Source organism: Lampetra fluviatilis, chromosome 3 (genome assembly GCF_964198595.1).
Source record: "Lampetra fluviatilis chromosome 3, kcLamFluv1.1, whole genome shotgun sequence".
Lineage (NCBI taxonomy): Eukaryota > Metazoa > Chordata > Hyperoartia > Petromyzontiformes > Petromyzontidae > Lampetra > Lampetra fluviatilis.
In genome coordinates, this window is record NC_136277.1 from 289,368 (window position 1) to 303,507 (window position 14,140).

General features: G+C 55.3%; 3 protein-coding genes across 3 annotated transcripts; all 3 read right to left on the reverse strand.

The window, feature by feature from the left end:
* Positions 1 to 9,786: 9,786 nt before the first annotated feature.
* LOC144950513 (histone H2A-like) lies at positions 9,787 to 13,900 on the reverse strand. Its single transcript, XM_078880654.1, has 2 exons — positions 13,879 to 13,900; positions 9,787 to 10,169 (listed from the first exon to the last, which is right to left on the reverse strand). The coding sequence occupies exons 1-2, from the start codon at positions 13,898 to 13,900 to the stop codon at positions 9,787 to 9,789; spliced, it is 405 nt and encodes a 134-aa protein (XP_078736780.1).
* Positions 11,058 to 11,468, reverse strand: LOC144950503 (histone H3). The gene has a single exon (XM_078880644.1). The coding sequence runs from the start codon at positions 11,466 to 11,468 to the stop codon at positions 11,058 to 11,060; it is 411 nt and encodes a 136-aa protein (XP_078736770.1).
* Positions 12,309 to 12,710, reverse strand: LOC144950524 (histone H2B type 3-B). Its single transcript, XM_078880666.1, has one exon. It carries the CDS (start codon positions 12,708 to 12,710, stop codon positions 12,309 to 12,311), a length of 402 nt encoding a protein of 133 aa, XP_078736792.1.
* Positions 13,901 to 14,140: the final 240 nt, after the last annotated feature.

Here is a 14,140-nt window from a genome sequence, read left to right on the forward strand (position 1 = left end):
GTCGTCCCGGTTCCTGATCCCAGCTATCTGCCTTGCTGACCCGTGTTTGTGTTTGTATGCGTTTCTAACTGCGGGGCTCTCTGAGCTCGCCGTGGTCGTGCGATCTCAAATCCGCCCACGGCGCCGCAGTGTTACTTGGCCTGGGAAGGGTCCTGTCCAATTCCCTGGCCCTGAGAAACCGTGGGGTAACCCCCCTAGGGGGCCCTCGGGTGAAAACTCAGGGTAGGTGACCCGACCACGAGGCCCTACGTGGGTGCGGGTGCGTGTTTATGTGGGGGGGGTGATGGGGGGCAGTGCGGCGGTGGAAGCCGGGCGGCTCCCTGGCTCGGCCGAGCGGCCCCGTCGCTGTGGCACCACATAGCCCCCCGGGGTGCCAGTCCCCGTCCCGGGTTGACTGGAGCACCTCGCCTGGGTTGCCCCCACGAGGTATCGCCGCGGGGTCCGCGGGATTCGCCCGGCCCTTGTGGCTGGCCTCGGGGGTGGCGGCTCCGTCTCCTGGGGCTCCGGCGGTGGTCTCCTCCTCCATTCCAACGGCTCCCCTCGGTCTCTGGCACCTGCGGGCTGGGGAACAAACTCAGAGGCGGTGGGGTTTAAGGGTCGCCGTCCTCGTCGCCCCCGGCCCCGCCCGGGGCCCCTCGGAGCCCGGGGCTCCGTGGGGCCCATATACTGCGCGAGGCCCCCGGGCACGGGGGGTAGGGGGACCCCGGGGTTTCGGGGTACTTGGACGGCGGGGCTCCCCCCCTCGGGGGCTGCTCGCCACGGCTTCAGTCGGCGGATGTTGACCACCATCTCCCGGCCCCTCTCTCCTCCCTGAATCAGCACCGTCCATGGTGAGATCTGCCGTCTCACAATCCAGGGTCCTCGCCAGTAGGTGGTCAGCTTCCCCACCTGTCCGGCACCGACGCGGGGAGTGTACAGCCACACCTCGGAGCCCGCAGTGTAGAAGGGGGGCTCCATACGGGGTCGGGCGCCCTGCTCTTGCCGCTGGTGCGCGGCCTCTCCGTGCGGGTAGGCTCGGCCCCTGGCCCCTCGCAGGGTCTCCAGCAAGTGCTCCACGGGGTGGCTCCCTTCCTCCCGTTGCGGCGGAGGGACACCGAACAGCAGATCTGCGGGCAGGCGAGACTCGCGACCAAACATCATTAGGAACGGGGTCTGTCCTGTAGATGTGTGAACGGCGGTGGTGTAGGCGAACAGGGCATAGGGGAGGTGTTCGTCCCAGTCCTGTTGATTCGCGGCCGCCATGCGTTTAAGCTTCCCGGCCAGAGTCTGGTTCATCCTCTCTACCATCCCGTTCGCCTGGGGGTGATATGCCGTGGTTCGGTCCTTCTGGATCCCGAACTCTCGGCACAGCGCCTGGAATAGTTCGGCCTCGAATTCACTACCCTGGTCGGTAATGACTCGTTCGGGGATCCCGCACTTAAGTACGTAGTTTTCCACGAAGGCCCGGGCCACTACGAGGGCTGTTTTATCCGGGATAGCCACCGCCACGGGGTAGCGGGTGAAGTACTCCACCGCTACAAGAATATATCGGTTGCCCCGGTGGGATCGTGGAAAGGGCCCTTGCAGGTCGATTCCGACCAACTGATTCGTCCGACTGACTCGGAACGGCCTCAGGGGTACCTGGTACCTCGCCGGCTTTTGCCCACACTGCTGACAGGCCCGGCAGCCCTGCACCCAGGCGGCCACATCTTGCGCCAATTTAGGCCAGAGATACTGGCGACGCAGAGTCTCCCGGGTGCGCCGTTCCCCATCATGGCCCCCGAGCGGGTGGTCGTGTACCAGTCGTAGCAGCTGGGGTCGCACCTGGGCAGGAACACAGATACACCCCGGCTGGCCGGCCTCGGTTAACTCCCGTACTACTCCGTTCTGTACACACAACCGGGCATACAAACCGCTCCAGGGTCCTGGTAGGGCGCTCTTTTCCTCCCGCAGTGCCGCCTCCACTGCCGCCAGATCCGGATCTCGCTGCTGGGTCTGTCTCAGCTGCTCGTCGTTTAGGCCCGGGAAGGCACAGCCGACGTCCTCCTGGATCCGTCCGATCGGGTCCCGAGCCGCGGGTCCCGCGCTTGCCGGGCGGTCGACGGGATCCTCAGTGCCACCTGCGAGGGTCTCTGTGGCGCACACTGCACTCTCTCTCGGGGGGGGGAGTTTAGTTCCCGCGCGCTCCTTGGGTTCTGCTGCCTGGCGGCAGCGTCCCCCCGTGAAGCACGGGCAGGCGTCTCCCTCCCTCGTCTCAGCGCGCACCGCGGGCCGTCTTGACAAGGCGTCCGCGTTCGCGTGTGTCCGCCCCACTCGGTACTCGATCTGCAGGTTGTACTCCTGCAGCTGCGCCAGCCATCGAGCCATCTGCCCCCGCGGTTCCTTGAATGTAAGGAGGAACTGCAGTGCATAATGATCGGTGCGCACACGACATTTCCTGCCGTACAAGTACGGTCGGAACTGTTTACACGCGAAAATTACAGCATACAGTTCCTGACGGGTTACACAATAGTTCAGTTCGGCCCCGCTCAGGGTCCGACTGGCGTACGCGATGACCCGCTCCGTCCCACCCTGCACTTGCGACAGCACCGCGCCCAGCCCACTGCTGCAGGCGTCAGTGTCCAAAATAAAATCGGTGGTGAAATCTGGGAAAGCCAAGGTGGGGGTGTGGGTGAGGTGGTCTTTGAGTGTGGTGAAAGCCGTCTGGCAGGCCTCCGACCACTGATAGGGGTTCTTAGGGGAGGTGAGTTGGGTGAGGGGGCGTGCAATCTCACTGAATCCCTTTACAAATCGACGGTAATAAGTGGCGAGTCCCAAGAATGACCTGATCTCCGTCAGGTTCCTCGGCCGCGGCCAATCCACTACGGCACGCACCTTCTCGGGATCGGTGCTCACCCCTGCCTCGCTGACTCGGTGTCCGAGGTACCCCACCTCGCGTTGCGCAATGTAACACTTGCGTGGCTTGAGCTTGAGATGGGCTGCTCGCAGTCGCTGGAATACTTCCCGCAGCCTGGACCAGTGTTCGGACAGCGACCTACTGAACACTATTACGTCGTCCAGGTAAATCAGGCACTGTTCCCACTGCAAGCCCCGCATCACCAACTCCATCAACCGCTGGAACGTCGCGGGCGCGTTAGTGAGTCCGAACGGCAACACTCGAAACTCAAACAGGCCCATCGGGGTGGTGAATGCTGTTTTTGGCCGATCCTCCTCCGTCATCTCCACCTGCCAGTAACCGGACGCCAGATCGAGGGTGGAAAAATACCGCGCTCCTGCGAGACTGTCGAAGGTGTCGTCGATGCGTGGGATGGGAAAAGCGTCGCCGAGGGTGACTGCGTTCAATTTTCGGTAATCAACGCAGAACCGAGTCGATCCGTCCTTTTTCGTTACCAGTACCACCGGGGCAGACCAAGGGCTCGCGGAGGGCTGGATTATGTTATCGCGTAGCATATCCGTGACTGCCTCTTTGATCTGGGTCCGTTCAGGCGCGCCCACTCGGTATGCGGGGAGTTTGATGGGTCGGGCTGCACCTGTGTCAATTTGGTGCTTGACCAGGTCGGTCCGGCCCACGTCCGAATCGTGCTCACTGAACACGTCGGCGTACTCCCGCAATAACCCGCGCAGCTGATCGGCCTCCCCCTTAGGTAAGGCTGCCCAAGGCACATGTAGCGCATCCTGCAGGGGAACAATCTCGGCTCGGGGGGTCGGGCCGACTCGCCAGGCCAGATCCTGGCTGTCCTCGGGGCGGCCAGGGTCCTCCGCCCAGAGTGCGAACACCGAGTCGTTCGAGTGGCGAGCGTGCAGGGGGTGTACGGTGGCTACCGGGGTGCGTCGTCGTATCATTGCCGGGGTACTGTGTGGGTTAAACACACGTATAAACAGCCGGCCCCCATCTGCGTTTACCAGTGTGGCTGACCCTACCACCCCGTATCGCGATGCCAACTCCGGGTGAGGAGTCAGCATTACCTCGCCCGATGGTCGGTGGGTTGGGTCGGTGGAGAGGGTTGCCACTGGCACCAGCATCTCGGCGAGAGGCCCGATGGTGACGGCCGACACCAGCGTAGCGGCCACGGGTGTGAAGCGTGGGCGATTCGGCTCCTGTCCTAGGAACGGAATCCGCTCCCCGCTGCCCTCCACCGTAGCGCATCGTTGCCGGGGCTGTACGTTAAGTCCCAACTTTTCCAGGAGGTCCGTTCCTGCAATGCACTCGTGGCACAACACACTCGAAACGTAGAATTCCTGTGTGCACACCTGGTTTCCTAGACGGACCTCGAGGGAGACCTTCCCCAGCAACCCCATCCCGGCTCCGCTTGCCGTGTGCAGCGCGCGATCCGGGGCCTGCAGGCAGCCCACGTCCACCCCGAGCATGCTGCAGTGCGCGGCGCTCATGAGAGAGGCCACGGCGCCCGTGTCCAACAGGATCCGGGTGCGCTGCCCGTTCACCTGGCCTTCCACCAGCGACGTGGCTCCCGTTATCCCTGCCACCAGCTCCCGCAGCCAATCGCCCGAGGTCCATGCGCCCTTGGGTGTTGTCGTTGTAACCTGTTTATGGATCACTCGCTCGCCATTATTATTACAGCTGGTTTGGGTCGGGTCTACGTCGATTTCATCCCCTGGTGGTCCCCTCTCTAGGGGGGGCTTAGTGTTTGACCTATGCATCGGCCTCGCACGGGCGCGCTGAGGGCAGTCCCTCATGAGATGCCCTCGACGGTCGCACACATAACACGTCCTGGGAGGAGTGGCGGCTCTGTGGCGAACTTTCTGCCCACTCCCTCCTCCCCCCGTGCGCTGTTGCTCATATTCTGCTTCTAGTCGGGCTATCCTCCCAGTTAATCCTCCTACCTCGGCCTGGACCGTCTCTACCATTGTCTCCAGCGCAGTCATGTGTGCCCGTACTTGGGTTACCTTGTTGTCTACTTGGGTTACCCTGTCACCTACCTGGGTTACCTGGCCGGAGACATCCTTTATACCCGTTTGTATACCGGCAACCCATCCCGGGGTTGTCTCGCGGGACACTGGAGGCTCTCTTTCCCGGCCCCTTACCGTTCTCGCGAGCTCCTGTTCCTCCTCCTCGTCTTCCGAGAGCAGGCTCGCAATGGCGTGCTCTCGTCCCAGCCCCCGGAGCTGCGCGCGTTCGCTGTGAATTCTTTCACACTTACGTGCGCGCTCGACAAGGGCGTTAAAGGGAAGACGTGGGCAGCTCATGTCTGGCTGCCACCACGCCGTGCGAGACAGGTACCGCTGGATTTTCTCGGCGGCCAGTTCCTCAATAACATTAGTTGCGTACCCCGGGCGTGCGATCCTTGTTAACTCGCGCACATCCTCGGCGTAATCACGTAGATCTTCGCCAGGTTGGCGACGGCGCGCCTCTAAGGCCGATTTTGCTTCCTCCTCGTCACGCGTGCCAAAACGCTGATCGAGTCGGCGCATCAGCTCCTCTAGCTGTGTCTGTGCGCTCGCGGGTAACGCTTCTACAAAATCGGCTGCCCGCCCATCAAGATTCATATTAAGTTGACGTACTGCCTGCGCGTCCGTCCATCCATTAATTTCCTTGGCCCCTAAGAGATTGCGGGCGAATGCCTTCCACGAAGGGGCCCCCCGGCCGGTAAATATCAGTCTTATTTTAGCGTGAGGTAACGCGGGGGTCCGTACCGCTTCCGACACCATTTTGTGGGGGTCGCTAGCCCCCGAGATCCCTCCCTCGATAATGCTAACGGCCGGGCTAGCATCATCAATCGCCCCCCCGCTGCTAGGTTCCTCACCCGTGGCGTGGGAACCATCGCCCGAGGATTCCCCTCCCCCGCGGGTCCGCGTAGCCGGCATGGCTAATTACCGAGTAGTATTCTGCCCCTCCCTACTACGATACCTCCCTGTCCTAATCGCGCGCCTGCAACCCACACGGAGCGAACGTACGCACGCCCACACACACACACGCCGCTCCGCGCACTCCAACTCAACTCGCGTTATGATCGCGCACCTGTATCGCACACGGGGTGGTCGCACGCACACACACGCAGCTCCCCACGCGACACCCACTCTTGCGCCGCTCTGCGCCGCGCTGGTCGCTCACGTTACGATCGCGCACCTGGAGTACGCCGATTACGCACGCCGAGAGCTTACGCAAGTAACGAGCACACGCAAGCGGGGCACACGCCGACACGACGACTCGTCCCCTCCCCCACTCGCGCGTGCACGTCAACCCAAATATCGTACAAGGACGATTCTCCTCTCACACGGCTGCGTAGTCACGCCAACACACAAAAGTGCTCTCCCCGGGCGTTAACGCACACACCTCCGTACCCGCACAATCGGACAGAGACCACGGCCTTTATGCATACATCGACCACACACTCGCGAATGCAGTGCACGCTAATACCACGTTCCAAAAACACCCAACAACACGGTTTTGTTACTACGCTCGAGATTTTATTAGCCCTTGCTAACCAACCGAGCCACCCGTGTGTGTGTGCGGGCCCGCAAGGCGCTTCTAACCCACACTCTGGTGCCGTGTAGCCCTCTTCTATGCTGAGCTCTCTGCTAAACCGCTTTCCCACTCGTCCTTACCCCGAACTAACCCTCTCCTACGGACCCTACTCTCCGCTCTGAGGTGTTGTAAGGCGCGCAACACGATACCGTCTGTAGTCCTTGGTGACCTTGCGGCGCTCAGATCGTCCTGCAGACAATCTAGCGGCTCGCCCGATGACTCCTTCGTCGCTGACCCCGTGTCCAAACTCCAGAAGAAGAGAGTTCCCTACTGCCCCTGCGTTTTCTTTTAAACTATTCACATCAAAGGCTAGGCGCCCCCGTCCCGACCGCCTTGGTCTCTCGACCAATCCTGAGCCTAGGATTTCCCGCTCTTTTGCGATCCCGCCGGCCTTTGAACTTTCGACCAATCAGTCGTCCCGGTTCCTGATCCCAGCTATCTGCCTTGCTGACCCGTGTTTGTGTTTGTATGCGTTTCTAACTGCGGGGCTCTCTGAGCTCGCCGTGGTCGTGCGATCTCAAATCCGCCCACGGCGCCGCAGTGTTACTTGGCCTGGGAAGGGTCCTGTCCAATTCCCTGGCCCTGAGAAACCGTGGGGTAACCCCCCTAGGGGGCCCTCGGGTGAAAACTCAGGGTAGGTGACCCGACCACGAGGCCCTACGTGGGTGCGGGTGCGTGTTTATGTGGGGGGGGTGATGGGGGGCAGTGCGGCGGTGGAAGCCGGGCGGCTCCCTGGCTCGGCCGAGCGGCCCCGTCGCTGTGGCACCACAATATAAATTATAATTCAAAACAAGTGAACAACCAACATTTGGGAGACATTGTTCGGTCAGGGCGAGATATGATGATTGTCGTTTTTCAAAAGTGTTAATGATGAACACTATTTAAAACACACTCGAATGTTTTGCAAGACAAGATGCTTCAACAGACTACTCATATTTAATTCCAACGAAATATTTTCTATTTAAGTTTTGCCTCGCGCGCTCGCGATTCCGCCTCTCGCGCTATGGTGAGGACTGCGCGCCATGCCAACCGTCCCTTGTCACCGAACTTTTAACTGGACGTTTTAATCGAACTTTGAAATTAATAAATATATGGATTTTCAGATGGACAACAAACTGAAGAAAATTACTCAAAATTAACCGACATTAAATAGAAAGTTTAACATGTTACGTGGCAAGAGGTGAGTAGCTCACGCACTGCAGAAGGGTCGCGCGCCTTGAACAAGATCGAGGCACGGTGCACAATTATCACCACTCAAATTCAACTCAAGTGACTCCGCAGTCGAATGTTTAAAGAACATATATAATCTTACGTTTAATGCACCGACAGAGTTGATATTCTAGGAGCGCAGGATGGTTCATGCGATGAGTTGTTTTTACTGCAATAAGTAACACGTATTTACTGCACTAAGTAACACGAATGAGTAATCATTGGAAAGATGTTATTAACCATGTAAAAATATTTAACTACACATATTTGTACCATCTTATTTGACAGGTAATATTATACTTTACCGAGTGTTGACATCCCCAGCGTTTACCAGTACTTTTATGCTTACTATCAGCTAACACTGGCCACAACCCTGAGCTGATGTGCTCATTTGTTCCCTTTTAGCCCCGACACCCCACGCCACTCCCCGGCAACCACATTCAGATAAGGCCCCCCCCCTCTGCCCCCCCCCTGATTTATTATTTAAATTATTATTTATATTATTTAAATTATGTATTATTATTGTTTTACCTACGTGACTTTACCGAAAAAACCTAAGAGTATGAATCATTGCAGTCACGAAAGCTTCAAATCTAGAACGAATGCAAGAATCATTCATTCCACGCGCATGTGAAGAGGAGTCGTAGAATGGTTTATGCACTTCTTTATACTGGTAGCAACGAAGTGGACCAGCCTACAATAGATTATATCGTCCGTCCGTCCGTCCGTGTAGCAACATCGCCCCCTATTGCAAACACTTGGCATGACCCTACAAAAACCTTTAGACTCTGTGATACTTTCCTGGCTAAACACGTGTAACATTCCCTTATAATTCCCTGAGATAGCTTTTAATTAAAACTTTGAAATTAAATAAAAAAACTCACAGCGCCCTAAAGCCTACAGCTAGGCCTAAAGCCTAGAACTGGGCCTCAAAGTCTGACTTCGTATCGTACCCCTGCGTGTGTGCAAGGGAGTTAATGTTTAACAATGTTACATTCCCTGATGCTTTTAAATATAAACATTTAAATTTAAAGCTTTTACATGAATAATAAAAACATTTAAATTAAAAATTAACTCTCGGCGGCCTAAAGCCTACAGCTAGGCCTCAAGCCTCGAACGCCTCAAACTCTCCCTTCGTATTGTTCCCCTGCGTGTGTGCAAGGGAGTTATGTTTAACAATGTTACATTCCCTGATGCTTTTAAATAGAAACATTTAAATGTAAAGCTTTTACATAAATTATAAAAACAGGTAAATTAAAAATTAACTCACGGCGCCCTAAAGCCTACAGCTAGGCCTAAAGCCTAGACCTAGGCCTCACACTCTCCCTTCGTATCGTCCGATTCAGTGTAGCAACATCGCCCCCTACTGCAAACACTTGGCAGGACCCTACAAAAACCTTTAGTCTCAGTGGGGCTTTCCTGGCTAAACAAGTGTAATAATACATTATGTTTATATTCTTTGGTTATTCGTTCCTACCAGCCCACCCCGCAGGGTCCTGTTTTCACCAACGCACAGCAATACTCGTTCCAAGACCAACCCCGGGCACACGTCCCACAGCCCCTTTTAACTCCTCAATCTCCGCTCCCAATACACATCCGCGTCCAGCACGCCTGCTCCGGGTGACGTCACTGCCCTTTAACCCCTGACACCCCCGTCCAGCTCTTTCCCGCGCGTGTGATTGGTGCGTGTTGTCGTGAGAGCGGAGATGTGTTTGCGTGGTGCGTGAGGGTGGCTCGCAGATCCCTTAAAGTGCTTGAACCATTCTCCGACTCCTCTTCATATGTAATCTGACCGCTCAAAAAGAGCGAGTTTTATTCTTTAAAAAAACACGATACTTTCTTCCAATAGGCATCCCAATTTATTCTAAACCATGTTCCATGATTGATGCAATGTTGGAATGCTGCTCAAATACCGTTCCTAAATTAGACATAATAAAGGGTAACTGGAATGAGCAGAGCATTTGTTTAATTGCGAGCAATTTGGCACGAGGGCAACTCGACGACGGTGTCCTTATTAATAACAAAACCCCTGTGTACGACTGTCCGAGCTCTTTGCAAGCAAGTGGGTGGCTCTGAAAAGAGCCGTTGTTGTGGTGGTAGAGGCGGCGGCGCGTTCACTTCTTTGCCTGAGAGGTCTTCTTCGGCAGCAGCACGGCCTGGATGTTGGGCAGCACACCGCCCTGGGCGATAGTCACGCCGCCCATGAGCTTGTTGAGCTCCTCGTCGTTTCGCACGGCGAGCTGCAGGTGTCGGGGGATGATCCTCGTCTTCTTGTTGTCGCGGGCGGCATTGCCAGCCAGCTCGAGGATCTCGGCAGAAAGGTACTCGAGCACGGCGGCCAGGTAGACGGGTGCTCCAGCGCCGACCCGCTGGGCGTAATTGCCCTTGCGGAGCAGCCTGTGAACGCGACCCACGGGGAACTGCAAGCCGGCGCGGGAAGAGCGGGACTTTGCCTTGGCGCGAGATTTGCCACCGGTCTTGCCGCGTCCAGACATTGCTAAGGGACCTAGGATGCAAAAAGCAATAGAGACAAAGTACGAACGATTTGTGACGTTAACACGCACCACCGGAGCGTCTTTTATAGCGGAGACGAGGATCGTAGAGCGCGCCGCTGCTGATTGGCTCCTCTCGGTCGAGTCCCGCCCTCTCCTTGAGCCACCAATGAAAAGCCGGGACGCGAGGATTCGATGTTGACTTTAATTATTTTTATCCATATATATTTTTATGCGGACACGTATCTTAGGAATTAAACAATGCGATACACGTACTTAATAGGTTCACGTTTTAAGCATTATTGAGTTAATTTATGGGCACGTGCTGGCAAGTCAAACTTATAAGCGGATTCCGCAAATATCAATGTATTATTGATTATAATCATCATTTTGAGGGACCTCATTGGTTATAAGAAATCATTGTGATAGCCTTGAGCTCGTGATTGATCGCCCACGTGCCTATACGGTGTATATATATTCCTTTAACCGCCTGTTCGGGCAATGCCTAAAAATATATGTGCGTGAATAATTCAGTCTCTTAGTTTGCAAAATGTGAACTTCTTATCAGCTCGGGATTGAAACAACATCAACCAATATCTTTGGGTTTAATAGTTAATATATTTCACCCAAATAACCCTTTTGTTGTAGATTATGTAAACATGGTTTCACAACGCTTATATACAACACCAACGTGTGATGTTGAAAAATGAGCGGCGGGGTATATAAAATGAACTTCATTGTCGCTTACGCCTGACGACTCGTGAGAGCCGTGACCAGCAAACGAAGGTTTCCGGCACCCGAACTTTGAAGGACACACATGGAAGCTTTTTCATGCGTAAGTGGTGGCTCTGAAAAGAGCCTTTGTGTTGTGCTTTGAGGGCCGAGCTGGGCGTTCAAGCGCGCTCGCCACGAATGCGGCGGGCGAGCTGAATGTCCTTGGGCATGATGGTGACGCGCTTGGCGTGGATGGCGCACAGGTTGGTGTCCTCGAAGAGCGCGACAAGGTACGCTTCGCTGGCCTCCTGCAGAGCCATGACAGCGGAGCTCTGGAAGCGCAGGTCGGTCTTGAAGTCCTGCGCGATCTCCCTGACGAGGCGCTGGAAGGGCAGTTTGCGGATGAGCAGCTCGGTGGACTTCTGGTAGCGGCGGATCTCGCGCAGAGCGACGGTGCCGGGCCTGTAGCGGTGAGGCTTCTTGACGCCGCCCGTGGCCGGAGCGCTCTTTCGGGCCGCCTTGGTGGCGAGTTGCTTGCGTGGGGCCTTGCCGCCCGTGGACTTGCGAGCGGTCTGCTTGGTGCGAGCCATGGCTTGGTGTGGGCAAAGATTCTCACAAGCGGGGAGAAGGCGGCTTATGTAGCCCAGAGCGCGCGCTCACTGGTCAGCGGAGTCGTGACGTGCGAAGACGGGGAGCGTGCTGATTGGTTGGCAGCGTGCAATGATCTCGAGTCGTCAACTCTTCTTAATCAACAAAATGTTCAGTTTGGATCATTTCAGAATGCCGTATCACGATGCAGTAGTACCGTTTGAGCGCCGTCGATGTCTTTAACGGATGTTATTTTCTCAAGCAAACACCTTTCCGAAAACGACTTTACAGTGCTCTGCATGATCTAAATAAAGTGTGAAGAAACTGCACTTCATTGGAAACAGTAATACGTAAAAATGTCGGAAAGAGGTGATCACACGGATAGATATCTATTCTCTTGGCATTGAGATGATGATCATCAATTATACTGCACGAGTCATCCATGCTAGGCGCTTACTTTTACATATATGTACACGTGCAAAATGTTAGTTCCTGCCCGAAAATACAACCACGAATTAAATATATTGCATTGCAAGGTTTTGGCGCCAAATATCCAATGTAATATCTGAATGGGCTGCAGATGAAATCAATGGACAAACAAGTCCAATAAATGCCTGCTGGTGAATATGATGTGCCATGAATATTGTTATCGCTTTTATTCACGTTGAAACAGGTCAAAATGCGATCGATCTCTCCATTTCAATGAGCGAACAATGTCCCCGCGTGAACCGGGACTTTGTTGGAAGTTTCGTTTTGTACTCCTGCTAGGACTGGTAATAGCAGGTTCGGAGAGGTGGGTGGCTCTGAAAAGAGCCTTTGTAATTAATGGTGGAGTCGAGGCTTCACTTGGAGCTTGTGTACTTGGTGACGGCCTTGGTGCCCTCCGACACGGCGTGCTTGGCCAGCTCGCCGGGGAGCAGCAGTCGCACTGCGGTCTGGATCTCCCGAGAGGTGATGGTGGAGCGTTTGTTGTAGTGCGCCAGGCGGGACGCCTCGGAAGCGATGCGCTCAAAGATGTCGTTGACGAACGAGTTCATGATGCTCATTGCCTTGGACGAGATGCCGGTATCGGGGTGCACCTGCTTCATCACCTTGTAGATGTAAATGGCGTAGCTCTCCTTCCTGCGGTGGCGTCGCTTCTTGCCATCCTTGCGCGTAGCCTTGGTCACAGCCTTCTTGGAGCCCTTCTTGGGAGCAGGAACCTTAGCCGGCCCAGCGCTCTTTGATGCGGGAGGATCGGGCATGTCGACGCGTCGTAGGCAGCTTCGGGTCAGTTCACAACAGACGGGAAGCGAATGTGGATGTCGGTCGCGCGTTGAGCTCCTTTTATAGGAGGCGAGATGCAAATCAGAGGATCGTAGTGCGCGGCGCTGCTGAGTGGCTCTTTTAGTACCATCCCTCTCCATCAGCCTCCAATGAGAAACGCGGACGCGATGTTCACTTTAATATAGTTTTTACTGCAAAAATGACTTGTGAATATAACACAATGTAATGTCCAAACATGTATATTAGTGAATTGCAGCCATGGCCATTGATTTTGTTTTAAAAAGGATGACTAGAAAACCCAATACAGTATATTGTGTTTTGAGTGTGGGTGTTTTTGTTTCTTACGAAGGATTGTTTCACAACTCGTCTAATACGGCACACGGGCGTTTTATGAACGCAATTTGGATAAATACAAGCGCTCGGTGGAGAAAAATAACTTCGCTGTTGTGCTGTACAGGTGGAGATTAGCGTTCCGGCACGCTACGTCAATTAGGACGAGTGTGCTGTAAGATTGTGGCGCCAAATGCTCTACGTAATATCGGAATCGGCTGCAGCTGGAAATTATTCACGCAAAAATACCAGAAATGGGTACTGTATAAATGCGTTCAAGAATTACGCCTTGTTAAATGTGACGTGTCGTGAATATCATGATTTCTTTCATTCATGTGGAAGCAGATGAAGATTCGCCAACTCAACAAGCAAACGTCCACCACGCTCACGAGGAATTGGCGCGCAATAACCCAGGACATGTGCTCCATTTAGAAAGTGTTTGGCAACACTGGCGCAAGCAGTTTCGAAGAGGTGGGTGGCTCTGAAAAGAGCCTTTGGGTTGGCTTAATGTGCGAGAGATGGGCGCTCAGCCTCCGAAGCCGTAGAGAGTGCGGCCCTGGCGCTTGAGGGCGTAGACCACGTCCATGGCGGTGACGGTCTTGCGCTTGGCGTGCTCCGTGTAGGTGACGGCGTCGCGGATGACGTTCTCAAGGAAGACCTTCAGGACGCCGCGGGTCTCCTCGTAGATGAGGCCCGAGATGCGCTTCACACCGCCGCGGCGAGCGAGGCGGCGGATGGCGGGCTTGGTGATGCCCTGGATGTTGTCGCGCAGCACCTTGCGATGGCGTTTTGCGCCTCCCTTGCCGAGCCCCTTACCGCCTTTACCGCGTCCAGACATTGCGACTACTTCTGACAAAGCACGCGAGAGACATGCGCGCTCAGCTTGCAGCAGCAGCCACCTTTATATCCGAAGCGTGGTGACGTCACCGACCACCCCTGCCCTCCGCGATGGCTCCGCCTTAAACCTTCGACATTTAACCTCTGTGACGAAGAAAACCCTCCACCGTCGTCAAAAACACTTCCGTGACATGTACAATATGCGACGTTTTGGGCAATGACCCTTCTTCGAAGCACTCTG

What these genes read in the sequence shown, in the direction of transcription:
- LOC144950503 (XM_078880644.1), bottom strand. Translation starts at nt 11,468, where the DNA reads ATGGCTCGCACCAAGCAGACCGCTCGCAAGTCCACGGGCGGCAAGGCC.
- LOC144950524 (XM_078880666.1), bottom strand. Translation starts at nt 12,710, where the DNA reads ATGCCCGATCCTCCCGCATCAAAGAGCGCTGGGCCGGCTAAGGTTCCT.
- LOC144950513 (XM_078880654.1), bottom strand. Translation starts at nt 13,900, where the DNA reads ATGTCTGGACGCGGTAAAGGCG. An exon ending in GTCTGGACGCGGTAAAGGCG is followed by an intron (nt 10,170 to 13,878) that starts GTAAGGGGCTCG and finishes TAGGTCCCTTAG; the next exon opens with CAATGTCTGGACGCGGCAAG.